The 25828-nt window shown below is 39.1% G+C and overlaps 1 protein-coding gene across 5 annotated transcripts in view; it reads left to right on the top strand.

Annotated features, from left to right (window-relative positions):
- GRID1 (glutamate ionotropic receptor delta type subunit 1) overlaps positions 1-25828 on the top strand; it is an 834382-nt gene that overhangs the window by 791338 nt on the left and 17216 nt on the right. For 4 of the 5 annotated variants that reach the window (XM_073353357.1, XM_073353358.1, XM_078853794.1 and 1 more), the window contains 3 exons: positions 2497-2692; positions 14026-14192; positions 15969-16209. In XM_073353357.1, the coding sequence (XP_073209458.1) occupies positions 2497-2692; positions 14026-14192; positions 15969-16209 (604 nt within the window). Of the gene's footprint in view, positions 1-2496; positions 2693-14025; positions 14193-15968; positions 16210-16433; positions 16526-25828 lie in introns of all 5 variants that reach the window. The other variant, XM_073353360.1, reaches the window with a different exon arrangement.

The following is a 25828-nucleotide window of genomic DNA, read 5'->3' on the forward strand; positions in this document are numbered from 1 at the left end:
CTTTACTTCTGTTTATTTTACTTGGTATTGCTCAGCCTATGTCCTGTTGTTAATACATTTGCTTTGTTTTTACTATAAACCAACTCAGTGCTATGTTTGTAGGGAAGGGTATACTTACCACAATTAAGTTAATAAGCTGTAATGTGCTTTTGTCTCTTTAAAGGAGCAATGAACCCTATTATTTCTCTGTCCTGGTGACACTGGAAAATTCCAGGCACATGGTTTTGGGGAAATTTGGGACTGGGAGTGTGTTGCAGTCACCTTGCTGGTTGTAGCCAAGGCTGGTGGAAGCCAGAGTTGGGCTGTAGACAAGCTGCTGGGTCAGAGCTGCTGAACCAGGACATTCTAGCACACAGATACTCTGGGTGAGACCTTTGTGCTTGTAGGCTGGCTGGGAGCATCCCAGGCTGGGAGCTCCAGCAGCAAAGTGATTGCAGGGCAAGTGGTGACACAATCTCCTACTGGTCTGGATTGCACCCCTGAGCCTCATGAAATTGGTGTAATCTAAAAAGGATTTACACAAAACTTGTTAATTTAACTAAGGTTTACAGTTTAAGCATTGGTGAAATAGGTTTAAGTGATTTACAAGTGAAAGGGCACAGTCAAAGAAATGTTACAGTTTGATTGTGTTCTGTTTATTTTGGAAATAGAAGAAAGGAAAGATGAGCAACAAAGGAGCAGGTGCTGAGCTCACCAAGAAGTTAGAAAAGCTGGGTGTGTATTGAGGTCTGTCAGCAGCTAATCAGAAGAAATTGGAGCTAGTGGACAAACCAGGTGGCAAGAAGCAGGGTCCATTTTTCTCCTACAGAGCATGCAGGAGACCAAGCAGATGTTTCCCAAGATGATCCAGAAGCAGCAGCAGCAGCAATGGCCTCCAGAGTTGTGGAGACTACAGTGGAAAAAGCTGCTAGTGGAGGAGAGATGGGCAGAGCTGGAGGCCAGGTGTTAGTGGGGAGGCAGAGTTGAAGTAGTGGAAGCTTGCTGACCAGGAGAAACACAGGCAGCTCAGACAGAAGAGGAGGGACAAGTCTCACCCGTGGATCCCAGAAGGAATGACATAAGGGTTTGCCTGATCAGGGGCTGGCAGACAACCAGATGTGGGTATGATGGACCCCATCATGCTGCCTGTAGCCAGAAGTACTATGGACACTAAGTTTGTTCCGGGATTCTGACAGAAGGAAAGTCAGCTGTGGCTGAGAAGAATGTGGATTGGTGAGAGAAACCATCTTGAACGAAACCTGTACCTTGGTAGATTAAGATTTAGACTTTTTAAAATGCGTTTTCATTTTTATTTGGTTGTAACTATCTCTGCTTCTGTTTCTTTTACTTGGCATCACTCAACCTCTGTCCTATAGTTAATAAATTTGTTTTATTTTACTATAAAACAACGCAGAACTGTGTTTGAGGGAAAGAGTGTATCTATCCCAGTTAATATGCTGTGATTTGCTTTGGTCTCTTTTAAAGTTAAAAAAACACACCTTATTATTTCTCTGGGCTATCCAGGAGAGGGCTGGACATTGCAGAGCACATGGTTTTGGGGAAACTCTGCACTAGGATCATGTTGGGGTCGCCTTGCTGGTTGTAGCCAAGACTGGTGGAAGCCAGAGTGGGGCTGTAAACAGGCTGCTGGTATAGGGCTATCTAGCACACACATGCTCAGGGTGTGACCTGTATGTCTGTAGGCTGGCTCTGAGCATCCCAGGATAAGGCCTCCAGCAGCAAAGCACTATAAGTAGGGCTCCATGTTGTCATGGAAGTCGTGGAAGTCACAGATTCAGTGACTTTCTGCAACCTCTGCCACTTCTGGTGGAGCCAGCCACACCGGCTGCTGCTGGAGCGGCTCTGTATCCAACCACTGGGGCAGCCCTGCAGCCAGCTGCACCAGCCGCTGCTGGAGTGGCCCTGGGGCCAGCCACACTGTCAGAGTGAGATAAAGCAACTTTAGTGTAAATAAGAATTAGGCCCATATGGAAACTGTTTATTTTATTGGAGGGTGTGGGAAAGAGATTTGGAATGTAATGCCCTATGTACACTGAAAGTTAGTGTATTGATTTTTGGCCCAATTTTACACTGGGGTGAATCCAGAGTAACCCTACTAATTTCAGTGGAAGTGCTCCCTATTTACATAGATGTAAATTAGAGCTGATTTTGACCTATATCTTTAAACATTGTTTTCCACATGCTTTAATAAATCTTGATTGCTGGGTGCTCTTGAACAAGCATAGCAACATGATTTCAGTATGTTGATGGGCATCTCTTCCACATAAACCTCTTCACTAAAAGAACTCAGGTAAAATTAAACCTCATTTGATTTCAGTGCAGCTGAATTACACTTTGGGTTCCTTTTATGATAAAAGAGAGACATGCAAATGAGACTGATTGATGGTAGGTGTTTTGTTTCTCTCTAAAGACAGCCATAGAAAGAGATCATTTAACTAATAAAATCTCTTTATTGTACTAGATAACACTAATAGTTCAACATCTCTTGAATTTCAGAACATTTCAAGATCTGTCCAAACAAATGGATATGTCTTACGGTACCGTCAGGGATTCAGCAGTGTATGAATACTTCAAAGCGAAAGGGACAAACCCTTTGGAGCAGGATAACACATTTGCTGAACTGTGGAGGACAATCAGTAAAAATAATGGGGCAGATAACTGTGTATCGAACCCTTCAGAAGGCATCAGGAAGGTAAGAATGGATTAATAGTGCTGTTTTACTTTAAATTTTGTGTTGTGTTTGTGTAGCTTTCATGGAGTTAATGAATGAAAATGATTGTCATGTGGTAAAGGCAGGATTTAAAAAAAAAAATATTCCAGTCCTAGGTTTCTTTTAAGTAAAGCTTGCAAATTGGTTTGAGGACAAAGCTGTTGATTGCATTATGCTTCTACTAAGGAATTATGCTTTTCCCAACAAAATTATGTCAGCCTTTGGCCAACTCTCACATGGAACTCAGATCTCCATTTCTGAAAGGCGGCTGTTGTTCTAGTCCACTACAATGTCTAATTCTTCTGCACCTTTCCCATTCCTCTTTTTAAGACTGAAGGTAAACTTTTCTTATGTAAGTAAGTCCCATTTTTATGGCTTAAGTCTCATTGACATTTAATGAGATTGTGGTACCTAGGTACCTAAAACACTTTTGAAAAAGTTACCTTGGGTCATCTTATATTTTCCCTGGGTGCTGAAACTTGTCCTTTACCCAGGATTATTGTTGTCAGTGGATTAAATTTAGTCCTATTCACTTCAGCAAAATCATGTCCACTTACGTTAGGGCAGAAGTATAAACCAGGTTTTTGGTCATTTTTGTTTATACAATGGTGCTCCAGTTGTTCAAAAATTCATCTACCCACTCACATATTACCCATTCATGCAGTTATCTGCTCACTAATATATTCACTCACCTGTTTTCTCTCTCTCTCTCTCTCTCTCTCATACGCACGTGCATACACACACACACACCCACACACACTTATTTTTAAGCAAAATTAACTGTTCCTGCAGGATTCAAGCAGCCATGATCTTTGTTCAGGGTCCTAAAGCCTGTGACCATTTCTTTTAATTGTGACTTTCTAATTGAAATATGTTCTCTCATTAGTACAAAGAAATGATGGAATTTGATCCAGAGCAATGACACAGGAATCAGACACTCAACTTTCAGCCAACCAGTTGCTTAGAAGTGTACATGCGTGCATGCATACACACATTTCTTGTGCTGTAGCTCTGCATGGCCAGAAAGTGAATGACAAATGTGAATCAGAAGTAAATTACAGCAGACAGTGCACAGGAAGTCAATGAAAGTTAAAACTTTCTTTAGAGGAATATCATATTCTCATTTTTATCAGTCTTTTAATTTTTTTAAATAAAATATTATAAATGTAAAATCATTGATCAGTTTATTTTGGTGTAAACTGAAAACTCGTATCTCTGGGTCCACAACCGTGTTACAAGTTTTTTATGCTTTTGAAAAGGTGAGACTAAAATGTAGACTTGTCTATATGATTTTACTTTTTCAAATGTTTTATATTTATTTTTCTAGAAGCTCAAAGAGAAAAATTAAAATCTTCAGATTTTTAAAATGTCACAGGCTGAGTTAGTGGGAAAGAATGGACTCCAGGCCAGGGATATTCCATTGTTAGGGGAAAATAAGTGTGGATGCTCAATCAGAAATACTCTATTCCTAATCAACTTTATTAACAAGTATTTACATGCTTGAACAGATTTTGTTGGCAAAAGCAGCAGCCACGCTAAAATATCACAGGTGTAATTCCACTTTCAGAACTCCAGCATTTGCAGCTGTGCTTGAACAGCTGCATCCATCATGCAGAGGTTTCTCTTCCCACTGCTTCGCTCAAGACCTCTGTTCCCAAAGTTGTCTCTAAGCTCTACCTCCAAATACTTTTGTTATTAAAGCTATCACTCTGAAACCACTGCTGTCAAATAGCAAAGGAGACACCACTTTCACTTTTTACATATGAAGCTATTTGGGTAACCTTTTAAATACATATAAAAGTTGAATTTATATGTACATTGCAACAAATTCCCTGTAAAATATGTGGAATTTTAAAATAAATTTGTTTGCACCAGTTTGTTTGTTTACTTTCTGCAAATATAAGTGCAATCTAGTTTTTGGCACAAATGTGGATTTCATGTTTGCATGTACAAGAATTTGTACAAACCAAATTCTGGATTCACAAACACTAACATTTTGGCTGGAAGTACGTGCACGCTGTTCAAGCACAGAACATAAACAATATCATGTGACTTGTTTGACTCCTCACAGCTAACCAACCCAGCTCAAATACTGACTATTACATGCCCATTGAGAACTGGTCAGGATCAGTCAGTCCAGAGAATTTAAAAAACGAAGAAAGCCACAGATAGTTTCAGATAACAAATCAGTTCTAGGAAATGGTGCTGAGCTCTCAGAGAGATCCTGGGAGAATAAAGTGAGGCTACATCTGTCAGATAACATGTTCTTTGAAAATGATTCTCTCAGCTCTGCCATTAACAGTATTGAGCAGGATGCAGTTGCAGTTGGGAGCTATTGACCCTGCTCTGTCTGTGAAAGACTGAGTGAGTGCACAGTGTGTGCCTAAAACAGCATGAGGCAGAAGAAGAATAAACCCTGCACCTGAAGCCTGATCCAAAGCCCATTAAAGTAAATGCAAAGCCTCTCACTGACTGCTATGACCCTGGGGTCAGGCTTGTTCATTCTCTCTCTCTCTCTCGTAGGAATATTATTGTACTAGTAACGGTTTCTCTGGGTCAAGTCCTCTTGCTATAAACTTCAGCTATTTTTTTTTTTGGCTTCGCCACAGTTTGCCTCAACCTGTAACCACTGTAAAATATTAGGCTGACTTTGCCAAATGCCTTGCCCTTGGCCCAGTCACCGTTTCTCCTTCTTTTATATGTACTGTCCCTCATTATATGGGTGTAACAAAGTGTGCTGGTGTATGATTTTAGGATATGTATGGAAATGAGACATCTATTTCATGAGGCTTTCTCAGCATGAAAAAATAGTAAAAATAAATACACAAAATATAGATAAGCACTCTGTCACATGCATTGATGTGTAAAAAAAATTAAAACTGTAGAAAAATGCAGGATGTATTTAAATGTATTTTCCTTGTATCACTCGTAGTATGTCATAAGATATTCAACAACAGTAAGGCTGTAAATATCCATATTTTATAAACCTATTACGGGCTTCCATTTATTATAGCTAGATTTACTTAAGCCTCAGGTTTTAGCTTTAGATTGGCAAACTGTTTAGAATACCAATTAGAAGAACTTTGGGATTCAGTGCAGAGTTGGGAAGTGGCTCAAATTTATATGATAATAACTGTGTCAAATTAAGTCTGATTTTAATGTTCTGGTGTGATATATATAAAACTTGATCAACTCCATCAATAACATTGACTATAATCCAGTTTCTCTTCAGTCCCATAGCTGACCTGTGCTTCCATTTGATTAAACATTTACTAAATCAGGCTTAATATTTAATAAAATTGTCAAGTAAAATATGGTGTTTATAGTTTAAATGTCTCTTTTCGCAACTCATTGAGCTCCTTGAACAAACAGACAAGTTGCTCATGTCAAATATCATATCTAGAAATTGTTTTTTTTTTTTAAGAGAAATCAGTGTTCGCCAATGAAACTGGACTTTTAATCAGTATACATTTCCTAGAACACAAAAGTGAAATGTAAATGTAGTCTTAAAACTCTGATATTTTGCAGTGTAAAATCTAAATTTCTCCGTAGCACAAAACCACAAATATTTCTCGTGCATCTTTCAGAACAAGGACTTTTGTAAGCACAATGAAAAAATATGACTTCTCCCTGAAACCCAAACTTCTGTGACTCTTCTCAGTTTCCCCATATCTTTCAGTTACACTGGATTATAAAATGGACATTAGTTACCAGTGCATTTCTAAGAAAAGCAATGCCAACTGCAGTGAGAAGCAATGAGAGAGAGTCTGGGATTTTTTTATAGATAAGTGTTAGACATGTCAATTTTGCCCTATTCCACTCACCTCCATTAATCTAGCGGAGGATTTCCTATCAGCTTCTGCAATTTGAACTCTTTAAGCAGCTCAAAACAAAAAGATAAAGTTGAGGAGGGTTCTCAAAGCTTTCATGCATTTCTGTTGCCATGGAAAATGCATCTTTTCATAAAAGATATGGTCTGTACATCCAGAGTGACCATGTACCATTGTCTCAAGGCACAGCTTCTAAAAACATTGATGGCAACCACACAAAAGGTATCTAAGCACTGCAATGACACAAATGTATTTCTGATTTGCACTCAGAGAGTCAAGTGAGGTTTCGTTTAACTCCAAAGATATGTGAGGAGAGTTGATTTGGACTGTAAATTTGGTCTTACAGGTTCAAAAGTCTCTGATGGTAACAATGGTCCATATAATACAGTACTGAAAATGGGAATACTGGTGCAGATTCCCCAAAATAAAACTAATTCAGCAATACTGTTCTGTGCGGGAAATTTCCTTTTCATTCCAGCTATTGATCAGTGTACACCAAGAAGCATGAAGTTTGGTAGCTCCTGTAATTTTATCCTAGGTAATGCAACTGAAAACACTATTCTTAATCATATACATTTTTAATCCCTCTGTGAAGCTTAGTAAGCTATTTGCCTGCATGATATCCTGTGATAATGTGTTCCACAGGTTAAGTGTATGTTGCATACAAAATATTTATTTTTAGACATTTTGCATTGTTGCCTTTTTTTTATTTTGTGCGTGTTTTCATGATAGGGTTAGGATAAATAGGATGACCTGATAAGTTCCTTCTATACTGTTCATTATTTCAGATGTAGACATGATAAATCCTCTTACTCTTTTCTTTTCCAAACTAAATAGCAATAATCTTTTAAAGTTCTCCCTGTTGGAACCCTTCCTTCTCCTGATTCTAATAATTCTCATTGCCATTCTTTGAATCTTTTCTATTTCTGCTATGTTTTATTGGCAAGAAGTGACCTAAACCGAATACAGTATCTAAGGTAAGGATGTAGCATTGATTTATATAATAGCATTATAATATTTTTCTATATTGTTCTCTCTCCCCTTTTAACAGCCTCCTAATATCTTGTTAATTTTTAAAATCACCACTGAATGTTGAACCGGGCTTTTATTTTTTACTGAGCAGTCCACATATCATTGTTTTTCCTGAGATATTACAACACTTCACTCAAAATGTTGGTGCATAGGAATAGTTAGATTATTCTTTCCAGTATACATGGCCTTTGTTCATATATACCATTGTGCTGTCCAGTTACCATATGCATTTTCTTAGGTCCTCTGGAATTCCTTGCAGCCCTCCTGTTCTCTTGACGGATCTACATTCTCTGTCACCAATAATGTTGCCACCTCACAATTCACACCTTTAGACAAAGCAATACATGGCCTCAAACTGATCTCTGGGGCACTTTTCTGTTAGCCTCTCTGTATGCTAAATATCAACCATTTATCTCTACTCTTTGCTTCCTGTCTCTGAAACCTTTTGTAATCCATGGTAGGGCTTTACCTCTCAACCCCAGAAATTACAAAATTGCTTCAATAGTCTCTTGCCCATGCCTTTTGAAAGCCTAAATATCCACTGGCTTTTTATCCATTATTTTGTTAACTCTTTCAAATAGTCACAACATATTAAATAACCTAGTTGTTTCCTTATACAAGTCATGATTGTTTGCCATTCTCTAATACCAAGCTTGGTGCTCTATAGTTCTATCCTTATAGATTTTCTGATCTATTTTTCTGATACCAGAATAAAGCAAACTCCTCTACGTTTCTTTGGTACACTATAGAGAAGGGTACAATGTTGGTGACCGTTCTATCTGCCAGTATATTAGCTGTGCGAAGAAGTGATCTGTCTTGTAATGATGAATGCAGTATTGTTTGTAATTCAAGATGCTTCATGTGTCAGTTTCATCAGAAGTTTCAGATGAATTCCAGCCACATCTGGGTATTTATTTGAAAGTCAAGTTGTTTCATCATTTCTTGTTTCAATCTGTTCTCTAAAAAAGCCTCACTTCACTACTAATAAACAAGGGCCCTGTGACAGGTCTTTTTCCAGTCTTCTTCTATAGTGAGGAATAATGGAAAGCAATTACTGAGTTCTTCTCTGCACTCTCCTTATCCTCTTTGATTTTCCCTTTTATATCCTGGGAGTCTGATAAACCCATTTTGATGAATGTAAAGAAGAAATTTTGTTGATATAACTTTGGGGCTTTTTTTCCTTCAAATTTCCTCTTTACCCTCTTAGTCTGTACCATACCTCTTTCCCTGCTAGCCAGGGCAATTGTCCCATTCTATTAGCATCTGCTGGATTTCCATTTGAAAGCATGTTTTATGGGCAGAGGGGAAAAAACACCACCATCAGGGCTACCACCACAAGCTATTAGTTTAGCTCTGGCTAGTTTTGATGTATTACCTGCATGCACCCTGGGACTCCAATCATGGGCATAATATATGTGACTGAGTCAAATTCAAATCCCAATCCCCAATGTATACATTTTAAGGTATTTCTTATTCCACTTCACACTTCCTGCTCCTCCAAAGAACCCTAGCCCCTTTCTTGCCTCGTGTATCTGCCCCCTTCTTTCCACCGTCTATAAACACATATATCTTTCCACTGACAGCTGCCCCTAACACTTCCAGATTTCATTTTGGGTCCCAAATACCATGAAAAAAGCCTTAATTATGGCACTTTGACCCATCCATTTCTGATACTGGCTTGGACCTGAAAATGTCAAGAAGTTCAAAATGCAATGAAAACAAAAGTTAACAGGACTTACTCAAAGAGATTGTTAGGATTTGGGGTGAAAGTTCTCATCAGTTTGTATTTTCTCCAGCTCATTTCACACATTCCTAATGAAAAGCATATGAAAGGTAACTATATTGCATATAATTTTAAGTTTTCCCAGTGCGACAGCCCCTCTTTAAATTGCACAAATGATACTGCCTACCTGTCAGATTGGATGTTAATGTGGATTTGAAGTGTGCTGAATTTAGACTGCAGCCAAATATTTGGTCACACAGGAAGCTTTTTATGTAATATAAATACTAAGAGAAAGGAATCTCCCTTCTTTAAAGAAGCAAATATTATGAAAGTAGAGGAAACGGCAGAAAAGAAAATCATCTCCATGGAAAAAAGATCTTTGGGACCTCTCTCTTTGGCAATCAGAGAAAGAAAACAATCTTACCTCCTCCAGGATTTCTGGAGGTTGAGAAGTGTGCATAATTAAGGGTTTATAACTCAGACTTCTGTTTATGCTAAAATCCTGAGGATTTCAGAGAAATAATGATATACAGTTCTGATGGCACTGGGCAGAATTGGTTATATCACAAAAATATATAACTGATACACAAAGGCCTGGTGGACTTTATTTACTGTTTCATAGTCTCAGATCATCATCAGGATAGCAATATCATAAACGGCAGAGAGAGACTGACCTTGTCAAAAGGCTTCCCACCAACTGTAACTCAGTAGTGGGAAGCTTCTCTGGGCAAAATAGAGATCCAGGGCAGCTTGGGTAATAGAGGCCATAGCTGCATGATTTTTCAGACATTGCCTTGTAATGGAAATGGAATGCCTGAGGAAGTTAATGTTTCCCCAAGCAGCCCTGAGACAAATAAGAGTACGCTAGTATAGAAATTGGCTCTGCTCCCCTTCTGAAGACTGGAAGCTCAAGACAGCTGTCTGCAGATCAACTCTGAAGCAACAAATACTTACAGATGTGAAAACTAGAAGAAAACAAGACCGACATAACCTGTCTCAGAGTCCATCTCTTATGAGTCCCATCTCTCCATTAGCACTAAGCCTGTTTTTTGCCTTATTTAGGGTGACCAGATGTCCCATTTTTAAAGGGACAGTCCCATTTTTTGGGGAACTTTTTCTTATATATGCACTTATTACCCCCACCTATTACTCACCCCCTATCCCATTTTTTCACAATTGCTATCTGGTCACCCTGGCCTTATTGCTCTACACACTTTGACTAAATTCTGTGTTGGGGATACCAAATGATTTCATAGCAGTTCCTTCTGGCCTCTTGTGTAATTGTACGTATATGCAGCAGAATTGCATCTTTATAATGCAGGTGCATTATTTATTATGGAGCTTAGGCTTAAAAATATACAAATAGGCTGTTATGTATAACAGTGGACGTGGTTATAAAAGATGCATATTGCCCTGAACCAGAAATCCTGTCAGATCGATCACAGATATGGAAGTATGGTCCTACAATGGACACTCCCGCTAACATGAAATTGGAATAGTCAAGAAAGAGACAAGCATATTCACAGGTAGGACAGAGACTGATATGAACAGATTTGCAACTAACTCCAATGGTTGGGGGTAGAGGATCATTCAGTACACACATAGACGGCTGTACATGTTTGAAGAAACAGACTTTTATGTTTCCAGCCATATGGGATAACTGCGTCCTTGATTCCTGCCCCATTCACATCAAACTCTCTCTGCCCACTTGGAATGTAGACAGATGGGCCTGAAATGTCAGGCATACTAATATGTTGAGGGGTTGTTTTGGTGTGGTATAATACCTCAGAGATGCCTTTTTAGGAATTGGCATTTTCTGGACTATTTTAATAATAGTAATAATAATAATAATTAATAATTATGTGTCACTCTCTGGCTTAATTCACGATGCTGGCACATGTCCTTCCTATTTGCCTAGCCCAAGTGGTATTTGGAACTGTAAAAATACTTTGTACTAATACAGCAAGAGTCATCCTAGCCTCTCAAAGCATGTTACATGAATGAATTATTTTAGCCTTCTGAACATATGAATTTGTTATTTTGCTGCCTTACTGTAGTTGTTTGGTGTGATGGGATATACTGTTTGTCTGGGGCTGATTTTCTGGCCTGAGATAATGTGCTAAGAGCTAGGGGTATATGGGCAGATGAGAAGTAGCTGGAGTCCATCAGCGTTCCAGGAAACTAGCCTGGAACATATAAGAGGAGGAGAAAGAACAAGACATGGGCTGCCTTTGGGGAATGGCTGTAATGGAAAGCCACACAAGCCATGCTGAAGGAAGCCAGCTGCCTGCCAAGGAAATCCTTCTAAAAACAATTGATGCAGTTTATTTAAACCCTAAAGAAAGGGACTTTGGGATTCCTGCCCCTCTTTCCAGGGGGCTTTTGGGATTTTTGTGTGTCTTGACCCAGAAGAGGGGGAACAGTGGGACTTGGTTTGGGGTGTTTTGGTTTGGGGTGAATATTAGCAAGAACTGTTTCTTTTCCTTTCTGGTTGTTTGGGTTCTTGTCACTGGAGGGCCACTCACCCACATTTGGTTTCTTGTTCTTTTTGAATAGCCATCAAGGAGTTCAGTGTACTGTGATCATTAAGCACCAAGCATGCTAAAGGGAAATGGGTTTAATTCCCTAGCCCAGACTCCAGCAGGCAGCAGCTGATATAAAACAACTGAGAGAGTCTTGTCTTCTAGGTCAATCTTACAAGGAGATGGAAAAGAACCACTGGGAACTGCTTATGGTCAGAAATGAGGCCGCTAGTTGAGAGTGCTTGAGGATTTAATCTTGTAAACAAATATATGTAGAATGTCAGCTTCCTGCCTTGCCAACTCTTTTTTACTTGATGAGAAAAGACAAATCACCCAAACTTAAAAAAATTAAGTCTTGGAAGCCTGCATCTATGATTACTCATTTATTTGCATGAGATTCTCCAGCCCATCTGTTCCACTGTGCTTTGTATGTTCACTAGAGACTTAAAAAACGTATTACTTAAATACATTAGGAAATCAATTATTACTTTAACCAAGCAAAGTAATGACTTTTTTTATTAAAATCCCCATCCAGAGACATTTCTTACATCTTATGTTAAGTAAAGTAATTTACATTCATCATGTGCAGTGCACTCAGGCATCAGTTTGAATCCAATTAAGGCTGACATTTGAGGACAGCTGTATAGGTGTGCACTAAAATAAGTCAATATTGGTCACAAATAAAGCTAGTGGGAGAATCTGGTGACTCTTCCGTGCTAAGGGAGAAAATTGGTCTCTAAAATTTGAATCCTACCTTTTGTTGCTGTCAAGGTTCCTCCCCCACTCTGAACTCTAGGGTACAGATGTGGGGACCTGCATGAAAAACCTCCTAAGCTTATCTTTACCAGCTTAGGTCAAAACTTCCCCAAGGTACAAAATATTCCACCCGTTGTCCTTGGACTGGCCGCTACCACCACCAAACTAATACTGGTTACTGGGGAAGAGCTGTTTGGACGCGTCCTTCCCCCCAAAATACTTCCCAAAACCTTGCACCCCACTTCCTGGACAAGGTTTGGTAAAAAGCCTCACCAATTTCCCTAGGTGACTACAGACCCAGACCCTTGGATCTTAAGAACAATGAACAATCCTCCAAACACTTGCACCCCCCCTTTCCTGGGAAATGTTGGATAAAAAGCCTCACCAATTTGCATAGGTGACCACAGACCCAAATCCTTGGATCTGAGAACAATGAAAAAACATTCAGTTTTCTTACAAGAAGACTTTTAATAAAAATAGAAGTAAATAGAAATAAAGAAATCCCCCTGTAAAATCAGGATGGTAGATATCTTGCAGGGTAATTAGATTCAAAAACATAGAGAACCCCTCTAGGCAAAACCTTAAGTTACAAAAAAGATACACAGACAGAAATAGTTATTCTATTCAGCACAATTCTTTTCTCAGCCATTTAAAGAAATCATAATCTAACACATACCTAGCTAGATTACTTACTAAAAGTTCTAAGACTCCATTCCTGGTCTATCCCCGGTAAAGACCAGCATATAGACAGACACACAGACCCTTTGTTTCTCTCCCTCCTCCCAGCTTTTGAGAGTATCTTGTCTCCTCATTGGTCATTTTGGTCAGGTGCCAGCGAGGTTACCTTTAGCTTCTTAACCCTTTACAGGTGAGAGGAGCTTTCCCCTGGCCAGGAGGGATTTCAAAGGGGTTTACCCTTCCCTTTATATTTATGACAGTTGCAGATTAGAGTAGCTCTTTTCAAAGGGTTTTCTTTTTGCTTTTGGTAACTACCATTTTGGTGACCGTGACTGCTAGAACATACCATAGTGCTTACAGTGTGTCTACCCAGGTGTGTAACTGTGTAGAAGTGGAAGAAGTAATATGCTTTCACTAATCCTAGGGAAACCATATCAAATAATATAATTTAAAGTGATATCTTTTAAGTTATAATTATTTAACAGACCCATGTGAGGCCTGAAGTTAGCCATGTCACACACAAAAAGTCTCGCACCCAGCCTTCTGCACCTCTCTGGCTCATGGAAACAATGGGAGTGCTCGAAGGTGGGTGTGAAGTAGATGAGGAACTGTTGTGGGGGCTTTAGAAGTGTCTGAAGATGTGAGAGGTCTAAAATGTTGTTATGAACTAACAAAATGCCAGCACTGGTCAATGAAAGGCTCAGCATGACTTTAAGACCCATTTAAGCCCTCGATCAACTATATAATTTAGTTCTATTTGTGGTGCATTTGCAGGCAAAGAAAGGCAACTATGCTTTTTTGTGGGATGTAACAGTTGTGGAATATGCAGCCTTGACAGATGATGAGTGTTCTGTGACCGTCATTGGAAACCGCATCAGTAGTAAAGGGTATGGGATCGCACTCCAGCATGGCAGCCCCTACAGGGATCTCTTCTCCCAAAGGTAATGCAAAACCATGCTTATTTCATAGGATTCCTCTCTGCAACAACAAATCTCGTGTTCACAGCTGATTAACTTTGGCAATGTGTGTTTATTAAATGAATCTCTATCTTTTGAAATCAGTTGTTTGAATTAAGAAAAGGAGTACTAGTGGCACCTTAGAGACTAACCAATTCTCTTCCTTTAGGGCTTAGGGCAGAGGGGTGGGGAACAACCTCAACAAAGCTGCTACTTCCTCTCCTGTGCATGTGGTCAGAGGGTAGGTAGGAGGGAGCTGGAAATGCATGGAACATTGGCTGTGCTCCCAACGCTCCGGGCAGCCCATGGTGTGCCTGATACATTCCCCAGAGCAGTGGGTTAACTGGGAAGGAGACTGTAACTCTCTGAGTCACAATCTGCTTCCCAGGCTGCTTTTGGGGCAGTGAAACTCAGGGCTTGTGTCAAAGCCACAATTTTGTCTTTAGACGGGGGGAGCATTGATCCATATGAGAAAAGCAATGCTGTCTATTATGTATCATTATAGAATAGGCAGATAATAGGAATTGAGTGATTGCATGGGTTCAGAAAGATAGTGACTCTACTCCGTCTATCACAATTCAGTGATCCCAGTCTATCAGAATCTTTTAAAAGTATACATATATACTTTCCCCTTATGCTAAAGCAAACATCTGCCCGGTGATGTAGATACATGCAGCCTTAGTAGAAAGTGGCTGAGCACAGAGTTACATGCAAAAAGCCAAGGCAAACTTTCTGTTTGTGTGCATTATTCTTTAGGAAGCGGTAAAACACCAGCTGCAGTCCGCCTGAATTTTCGTGATAACCAGAGACAAAGTTGCCTCAAAAGGAAAGCTTGTTATTAAATAGCAAAGACAGTTATCAAACTAGACCCAAAATGAATCATTCATGGAGAGAGGGGACACTTCACAAATGGGAAACAATGATTAATTAGTAATTGTTAACACACTACTTCAAGAGTAAAGTAATAGCATTGTAGTAAAATACTTTTGAATGAGCTGCATTTGCTGTAGCTCAAAGCAGAAATAGGCAACTCTATTGCTGCTTAAACCAATTTGTATTAAGTACTGTGCAAATGGTTGCATGCTTGATTCAAATATAATTTGAAATTATTATGATGGACCATGTATGGGTGGGAGAGTTGAATCTTTCATGAGCTGTTTCTTCTTCAATAACCATTATAATCTACTGGAAATCTGACCAAAGCCAAAATTTTAAGTGAAGCCCTAGCTAAAGCTTTGCTGATTAAGAGCAGTTTTTAAAGTCACACTTATTTCTAAAGCTGATCTGTGAAGTCTTGTGGCTGCTCTGGACTGGAATATACAGTATGAAGTTTGGTATAAAAGAGTAGCTAGTTTCACCCCTTCCCAGGGGGATTTTTTTGGATGAAATTACATTTGACTAGGAGATATTCATCAAACTTGTTACTTACTGAAAGTTATGCTTGTGAAAGTGGCACTCTCACAACCACTTCAGTGCTTAAGGAAAATGTACAGTGTATATTTGATATGCAGGAAATCTACCTCACTGATTTATTATGGACAGAGAGCAAGAAAGTCCTGCAACCATAGCATTACACCGGTCCTGCTGGAGATGCTCTGCCCTAAAGACAGAATTCCACTGAATAACACTGAATTCCTGTCGAAAGATAATTTCTGCAGCCCAATCATAATATCAGGATTCCAGGGCTGCAGAGTTGCTGATAAATGCATACACAATATACAGAAATCAACTGAAATAATGGCTGTTTTAAAATTTCTGCAGGATCTTAGAATTACAAGACACTGGAGACTTGGATGTACTCAAACAGAAATGGTGGCCGCGGATGGGACGTTGTGACCTGAACAGCCACACCAATGCACAGACAGATGGCAAGGCACTGAAGCTTCACAGTTTTGCAGGCGTCTTCTGCATTTTAGCAGTAGGCCTTCTTCTTGCGTGTTTGGTGGCAGCGCTGGAGTTGTGGTGGAACAGCAACCGTTGTCATCAAGAAACTCCAAAAGAGGTCCATAACTTTTATTCTTATCACAATTAAGAGTAGAAAACACAAAATACAGAGAGCAAATGGAAGCTGTGGGATTTTAGGTGCTCTCGTACCAATACACTCACTTTGTTTTGATTGGAGATACTAAATTATTTCATGAAGTTTATGATTTTTTTTAAATGTGACTTTCATGGAAGGTGCCAAATTGACAGCCCTGGAGACTAAAGTCCTCTATTTATTTATAGAGCAGTTACAGCATGGGCAGCAGCAGTGCAAACTTCCCTACGTTGTCCCACCAATGTGCCTCAACCCTGACCTGGAGAGACCAGCTTTAGGGGTAAGAGAGTAGCTGAGACACCATGCCCTTGGCCTCTCTGCTAAGACTGATAGCAAGGATACTAATTGGCACCAACTGATGTTTTTGTGATTTGGATCCTTGTCTAGTGGGCTGTGACCCAGCTCATTCAACATAACTGCCATCAGATGGCAACAATTTTTGGTTACAACCAATCTAGATCAAATTGGAGCAGGTGACTTAGTGATTAAAAGTTAATGATCCCATTATTAATACAGTACGCTAGGCAGCCACCAACACTGTTTAACAACTTTACTTTTGGAACCTTTAAAAAAAATTAATGACTTTTCTGAGCAAATGCCTTTCATATAAAATATTTTACCTAGAACAATACCATTTGGAATGACTTGTTTGCAAAAATTTTCTTGCAACAGTACAAACTAACTAATAGTAACATTATGGTAGACTAAACAGTCCATATGCAGAGCTATCTTGCATGAAGCATGTATTTATTTGCATCAATTAAAAAGTTTAACAAGCTAACCTCTGGGAATTTTTTAAACATTGAGACACTTGCAGATTCTTACATTTTGAACAGGTATTTGTTACAGGCAAGCTGTATCACTGCTGGAAAAGAATACAAAGCCCATCAATTCCAATCTTAATTTCTAGGAGTATTACAATAATTGACATGCCTACCACACATAAACAATTGTGGCATATGGAATCTGAAAATATATGTTGCAGTCTGTAATGTTATCAAATATTTGTCACTAAGATTCCATTCTCTGTGTTCCCTCTTCACCCATTTTAATTCATCCACAAAGTGTTCAGTGATAAACATCCATATCATGCTTGTGGGCCAAACCTGTGAAGTCACTTGCACACAACTCCACGATGTATATTGCTGAAAGGGAGCCTTTTGATAATGGAAATTTTGTATCCATTTTGCTTAGCACAGTATAGCATTTGGAGAGCATACACAGTGAGGACAAATAGCTTTGCCTATAAAGACAGATGCATTTATATTTTTGATGCACGGCTTTAGCCTTTCCCTTAGTACACTGTAGACCTCATCCCCACTAGAACTGTGGAGGGCTACTCCACAATAAGGCCCATACCCTGTAAGGGAGCTCTATGCAGGGGGACCTCCTCACCTTTGCAGAATACCTTGCAGGATCATGGACAAAGGTGGTAACTATTCAAAGTCCACTAATATTAGCCATATTTGGGTGTGATGTACTCTGGGTGTATTCTCCTTTCAATGCTCAGGGAGTCCAATGCATAAATCTTTGCAGACTTAAATGAGCATATACCCAAAAATCAGAGACAAAAACAGAAAAGGTAAAGTAAGCGTTAGATAAGGTCAGTCACTGATTTAGTTCAAGATATCCCAAGCTCTATTTTATTTCTATTTCCCATTCCTTGGGGAAGGATCTGTGTCTCTTATCTTTAATGTTCTGCTTCCTTTGCTCCTGCTTCACCTTATTTTCTTTTTCTTTTTCTGTGTCTAACTGAAATTCTTACAGCTTTCATCATTCCCCTATCCCACTTTTCTTAATCAGAAATACAATGCTTTAGGCTTTTACTGTTCTAAATTATGGCCGCCCTTAACTTTCTTTCTTGGAATGCTCAGGGTCTTAACATTCCCACATAAAAATCACTAAAATACTTCAGCAGACTCAACAGATGGATGTATGGTACAGCTTTACTCCAGGAAGATCACTCATCTGTGGGAATAAGCAGATGTGTGGGAATAAGTGGTTTCAAGTCTGAGCCAAAAGCACTTCCAAGGTAGAGGTAAACAAGACAAATTAAACTAAGACAAGACACAGGAGAACAGGTCAAGAAAGTGAGGGTGTGTGTGGAGAGACTGGGAAAGGGAACAAGGAGGGTGCAGTCCTGCAAGAAGCTGGTTTTAATTTTAGCAGAGAGAGGGTACTGCATGGACAAAATGTGGGAGACTTTTCCAGATGCAGGTGGCAGAATGGATGAAGGTACAAAGTTGAGAATGGGAGAAGGAGATGAAGGAATCAGTAATGAAAGGTCTTGGAGAAGTATAAGGAGCAGGCATGAGGTAGAAGGAAATGAAAATAGTGATTATGTAAGGCCCTAAGAAGAGTACAAGGAGCTTGAATTTAATTAAATAAAATGCAGGAAGCCAGTAAAGTGGTTCAAGGAGATGGCATAAAAAGGTCAGAGCAACCAGAGAGGAAGATGACTTTAGCAGGCACTCAGATACCATACTTCTCATTATTGTATAAATTCCCAGATGGATTAGGTAGAAGGAGCATTTGGATGCACTAGAAGGTGAAGTAAGAAATAGGATTGATGAAGAGGTGTAGGTTCCTGTAGTCAAGGTGAGAAATGTCCACCAAGGATGCAAGTGCAAGTAGTTGGGATATTGAAAAGAGAATATTCTGATAATGTTAAATAGAAAAATGTTTCAGCATTATGAAGGGACAGGATATGGGGGAGGAGGAGAAAGAGCATTTCTATGGTGCCAATCACTGTAAAGTATAAACACATGGATTACAGAAAACAGTGAAATCTGTCCCACTGGTGCAGTCAATATACCATCCAATTCTGTAGTTTAATTAACAGCTTCTAACTTTGAACACACTGCTGGATTTTTCTTCTCTTCTGCTTTTTGGAAGGCTTTGGCAAAGACATGTGACTTGCAATGTCAGCTGAAAATGGTGAGAGTTAGATTTTTCTGGATCACCCTTGGAAGAGTGTTCCAGAGTCTCGTATGAGCGTAAGTACACACAAATGGTCATACTGGGTCAGACCGATGGTCCAGCTAGGCCAGTATCCTGTCTTCTGACAGTGCCCAATGCCAGAGGCTTCAGTGGTAATGAACAGAAGAGGGCAATTACGAAGTGATCCATCTCCTGTCATCCAGACCCAGCATCTTGCAGTCAGAGGCCTAGGGACCCCCTGTGCATGGCCACTGATGGACTTATCTTCCATAAATGTATCTAATTCTTTTTTGAATTCAGTATTAGTTTTGGCTTTCACAACATACAGAGGCAACGAGTTCCACAGGTTGACTATGCTATGTGTGAAGAAGTACTTCCTTTTAAACCAGTAAAATAAAGAGTGAAAAATCCGAACTAATGACCGCTTTGGACTTTCAGTTAGACTATTCTCTATCCCTTTTGAAAAACAGAGCAGTTGAAGAGGGTTAGTCTCTCGTTCCCTGAAGATTATACTTGGCTCTGCTAGCCATAGGGTACTGGGCAATGAGTTTCCCTGGCTTGTCAAACAAAAGAGGCAATCCTTCAGATAGTATGACCGTATCTCATTAATGGGTTTGTAAATCAGTTCTAGACACTTGTAGTGAATCCAGGATTAAATCAGTTCTTGTTGAAAAGCACTGGCATAACATGAATGGTATGATCCACTCAGTAGACGGAACTCTACACCAACTCCTGCTTCTTTGTGAACTTCTTATCTTGGCCCAGGAAGAGGGAAATATTCTAAAGGTGACAAGTGCACAAACCACTTTTGCTAATTCACCAGAGGAATGGATGGAGTCTTCTTACTACCTGGAGAGGGGAGAGATCACTTTTAGTAACTGCTGCAGTTTGTGCTTCCAGAGTCAGTACCGAGTCCAGCATGACCCGAAGGCTGTGTGTTATCTTGACTTCAGCTGAGGATGAAGTACTGATATTTGCCAGTTCCTCAAAGCATTTTCCTCTTCCACTTAGAATCACATTGGTGTTTTCTGGGTCAGGTGAGCCCGTTGTTCTTCATGTACATTGGAGCAATCAAGTACTCAGATATTTAAATGGTATAAATTATTATAGAGAGAAGGTGGGTGAAGTAATACCTTTTAGTGGACCAACTTCTGCTGGTGAGAGGGACAAGCTTTTGAGCTTTCACAGAGCTCTTCTTCAGGTCACCTTGTCTCTCTAATATCTGGGAACCAACATGACTACAACACAGCATACATAAATAATTAATGTACTGGTAACACAAACTGGTTTGTGGAAAGGAAGACTTGCCTATGATGATATTAGAAAAAAATTATATTTGCACCACAATGCCAGAATCTTCCAGTAGGATGCACATTTATAGTCTATTAATGCTCAAAAGACATTTAGAAACATTTAAATGGCCTTGATTACTTCTAACTTTGGGGAAATTATATTTGATCTTCCTTCAGTAACTAGATTTTCTACAATTTATAGACAATCTCTTCTAACTTTGACTAGATTTTCTGCAATGTATTGTTCCAATTATTTTCAGTGGCCAGTCCTCTGATCCTGGTCATGAATATCAGAGCACTTCCACAAATCTTCAGATGCATCATAACTTGGCCCATTAAACAGAAGTGTGTATTTTGCACCAGTGATATTAGGCTGTTTCTTACTGATCCACAATAGTTTATATGTAATATTTTGGATACTAATATTGTCTTTAGAAGCTTTTTAGTCAGTAAAATGAGTGAAAAATTCAAACTAATGACCATTTTGGACTTTAAACTAGATTATTCTCTGTCCCTTTTGAATAACTGAGCAAGTAATGTATTGGTCCCCGACCTCTAACGTGTGTCTGTCAGTGTGGTCTACATTATAAATTAATCACTTACATATATTGAAAACAGAGTCTCTCTCTCATAGTAAAAGAAATTCAGAAAATGAATAGTGTCTCTGTGATGGGGTCCCCAGGGTGCCACCTGGCTTTTGGGACTGTTGAGCCCTCCAAACCCACCAACCTGGGTTGGCCCTCACACTGTGATGCTAATGTCAAGTTGCAAAACCTTGACAGGCACTGCCCTTTACACAGACATACACAGGCATGGACACCCCCAACTTTGATACATGAATGATTTCCCAGTCACTCATGAACCATTAACAGGGAAGCTGCAGTCAATTCCCCAGCCTCGCACCCCAGAACTGTACTGTCTTGCACTGGGTCAGAAGCCTGACCAGTGTAATTTCGTTATTTAGTTCACCACTTCTTCATAGGAAAGTGGACGTGCACCAGCCTTTGTAACCTGAGCTGAGATTTCCTAAGCACTTTACACAAACTCACTTATAAGGATACAACATTAAAATATGTTTATTAAATACAGAAAAATAGCTTTTAAGTGATTATAAGGGGTAGGCATAATGGTCAAAGATAGTTAACTTAAGAAAATAAAAAGTAAACATGTTTGCTAAATCCTAAACTTTTAGTCTAACCAAGAGTTGAATCAAGCAGCTTTTCTCATCCTGACAGATGGCACAAGCAGGTTTCAGTTCCCCAATATACAGGCTGAACTCCCTTTCCAGCCTGGAACCAAACTTTCTTAGTTTAAAGCTTTTGTCTTCCAGATGTGTTCCCAGATGTTGAGATGGGTGGAAGGGGTGGAGACAGGCCAAGTGATGATATCACTTTCCTTCTTTTATACTGTCTTCCAGCTTGCTGGAAAGATCCTTGTTGTCACATGGGGATCAGGCAGTCGCCATTGGTCAAGCAGTCTCCATTGCATACGTGATCTCTCTGAGAAGTCTCTGGGATAGTGGATTCTTTTCTTGATGGGTGTTGATGGGCCATTGACACTGTCTGGCTGTTGCTGGCTACTCCTTTGTTGTAACTCCTTTGTTGTAACTTTGTTGTTGTGGGTGTTCCCAACTTCACAACATATTTCAGTAACACATATAGCAATACTTCATAACTTCACATACAATGATAGTACATACAATCAAAAGGATATTAATGTTCAGCAGATCAAGGCTTTTGAAATGATACCTCAGAAGGTATACTTTCTACAAAAATATCATAATATCACAGTGGTGAATATGGTGGTTCCAGGGTGCTAATTTGAGGTACAGAGGGTCAGAGCATCCTAAGTCCAGTAACCTTTTAGTACAATTGCTGCTCATGTCTTTCACAAGCTCAACAAACGAATATAATTTGGGTCAGTCAATTTGTGAGGGCTTTCCCACAACACCGAGTCTTGGCTATTTTTCAATTTATTTGACAGTCTGAAAGATGGTTTCCAAATGCTCACTGCCATTATGACCCAACATGGCTGCTAACTGTAATAGACTTAGCAGGCTCCATCGATACTTTATCAGCTATGTCTTTCTGCCCTCAGCTATCCCCCCAGAAGAACAATTCTCTTGTGCTATCCTCAAAGTCATCAAGCCATTGTAGCCCCCCCCTCCCTTTTTTCCATATCAAATGTTACACTCTATATAACTAAAACTTTGAAACTGAGAAGAATAAAAAAGTCAACCATGGAAATCCTGTAAAATTCTCTGTGTGTGCAATCTAATCCCAGAAAACAAATTATGTGACATCTTCACATTAAGGAGAATTAGCAACTTTGGGCTAATCATTGACTTTCTTCAGCTATTTACAGAATGATTCCTTTGCCAAGAACTGAAATGTATTGCATCACTTATAGAAGATAAGATTGACACATTGGCCGTTAAGCCACATCTTGCCACTATTACAACTTGCTCATCAAATTTCTCTTTCGATCTTTCCTTATCTAGAATGAAGTGGACTATAAAACATAAATGTATTTAATCTGAAGAGACTGGAACATGACACAAATCACAGTTATAATGCTGGTGTACATGGAACCTTAATGTCCTGCTAGCTAGGAAATTACGTCATTTTCATCTTACTCAATTGCAATTAGATATTGCATCCTCTCTCTCCTTTAAGTACCCTAAGGATCTTTCATACCATATATTTGCAATTCTTTAACTATCACAGTGTGAATTAAAGCTGCTTGGTTTATAATTTCTCATCGTTTTAATCAGCCAGTGTAAAATCATTCTACCGAGCAGTCTTTTTCTTTCTCCTGTCCTCAGTGTTCTCCTTCTCCTCTATTTTTCAGATTAAGGAGGCCGACATCTAATGCTCTGTCCACAGCAGGAACAGAATTATACTAACTGACTCATATATTTGTAACAGCATCATGTCATCATTACTGCTTTCACTCTGTTTTCAACAAAATAACTTCAATAGATACTATTGCAACCCCACAAGTCATCACTCTGCAAAACTTTCTAACTGTGCAGGATTGAGGAAGGTGATGAAATTGCCCTGAAATAGTCACAGGTAATTTGGTCTGTGGAGAGGGGATAACAAAAAACAACAACCTATCTCTCTGGACTGGGATGCACAGCCTTATATCTTCTGCCTTAAGTTTCCCTATAGTGCATCATATATCTCTGCTGGATGAGGACACACCTATTTTAACCTACCTCAAAAAATCTGCACTTACAGCTTTAGCTTTTTAGTCTTTCTCTTTGGAATTGGTAACCTGAAACCCACTGTATCTCGGAAATAGAAATATGAGTTTATTAATATGATCATAATGGGTCAAAGATGATTACTGCTGAGAATTCTAATCAGGATCAAGTTTACCTCGCCTCAGATCTCCAACAAGATATTATTTCATAGGTCCTGGCACATTTTCCGTATGGTGTCAGCCACCTTTTTGGTTATTAAAGGTTCTTATACTTACACCAATTTTTCTCTTCCTTTATTCTTTCCTGTTCTTACCTTTCTTTTCTTCTCCACTTGCCTTCTTTCTGCTGCTATCTTTTTTCTCTGACTATTTGATTCCCCCTTGGGACAGTTACTTCTGATGGTGAAAGAAAACACAAGATAATTGAACTGACATTTTATTTTCCCTTCATTGTATGTTCTTTATATTTTATGTTGTTTTTTAAATTATTTTTATGTATTTTGACATGTCTGAAATCTTTGTACATTTTTTGCTCAGTTACATATAAATGATCACTTGTTTGTACAACTGTATTGTACTCTACTTTTTCTAAGAATAAATAAAGTTTTTTGAGGGGGAAATTTAAATAATACAAACTTTGGCAAAATAGTGCATTGTAATGCCACCCAGAAAACACAGGTTCAAGACTAACTATGAACATAAGAACTGGCAAACTTCACTTAACTAGCAGCTTTAAACCAGCAATGAGGTTTCAGAAGCAACCATCAATCACTCTAGGCTGCAGGGCTTCATGCTGTTGTATGACAAAACACAAAGCTTGAGGGAGGAGGTACAGACAAAAAGAAGAGAAAAAATATCTGTACTCTCCCTTGTACAGATATTGATAAAAACTGAGAAATTATGAATTAAACAGCCTTAATACACTTCTTACTGATTATTTGAACAATTGCAATATAAATGGTCTGAAAACTCACCTCTTTTCTGAGCAGAACCAGATATTCTGCAATACCTAGTCACAGCAAATGGGCTGATCAAAAGCCCATTGAAGTCAATGGGAATCTCACCACTGACCACAATGGTCTTTGGATTGGGCCTTAAGTGACTTGAGGATGACATGTCATTCTTTTGCTTGCTGACACTGGGACCAGAACTGTGCCAGCTACTGTGATATTTAAATATGTTTGTTGCTAGCTTAGTACCACTAAGGTTTTCCTGTCCTTTGGGGGCAGCAGTTTCTTGTCTGAGACCCATATTAGGAAATCCTGCTATAAGAGTCCTAGAGGGGTAGTCTAGACTAGAACATGATTTAGCAGCATGTTTCTTAGGAAAAAAAATATCCCTGGACAAAAGTGAGCATAAAACAAGTCCCCTTGGAGTGCGAGGCATGCTGTTAGAAACAACACCATTTAAAGTCTCAGTTCAGCAAGCAACTTGAGTATGTGCTTAACTTTAATTACAGTGTGTTCCCATTGAGGTCAGTGGGGTTAATCATGTGATTAAAGTTTGGCATGTGCTTAAGTATCTTGCTGAACTTGGGGTTGTAGCTAGTTAGGTTCCTGACACTGTGCGTTGAAGGCCTTTTTGTTGTTGTTGTTGTGTTTTATCTCAGCTCACAGTGGTATTTCCAAGTTGATTGTTTTGACAGTGAATGTTCAATGATAATTAAAACATATATTTGAATCAGAATTTAAAAAATGAAATGTAACAGTGTTTCCCCACATTGAGGTTTGTAAAGCCTGAGGCCTTGATCCAACAAATCATTTAAGCACATACTTAATTTTAAGTGCATGAGTAGAGTCTTGATTCTGCTGCCATTCAAATCAATGGAAAGGCTCCCATTAACTTTAATGATGGAGGATCAAGCCTTAGGTTCTTTGAAGTCAGCCTGGATTAATCATGTACTGAAAGGTATGCATGTGCTGCAGGGTTGTGCTGGATCGGGGCATAATTACTTTCTGGCAAAAAAAAATGTTATAGTAACACATTTTTAACGTAAATACCTTCAGTATTTTAAAAGCTATTGACAACAGATTACTAAGAGCCACTTAGAAAGTAATCAGGCCCGAAAGGTTGTTTTTGAAAACAACATATTTAGAGCTAGAACTCACTCCCACCAAAAAACAAAATTATTTCCTAGTTCTATT

Source organism: Lepidochelys kempii, chromosome 7 (assembly GCF_965140285.1).
Source record: "Lepidochelys kempii isolate rLepKem1 chromosome 7, rLepKem1.hap1, whole genome shotgun sequence".
Lineage (NCBI taxonomy): Eukaryota > Metazoa > Chordata > Testudines > Cheloniidae > Lepidochelys > Lepidochelys kempii.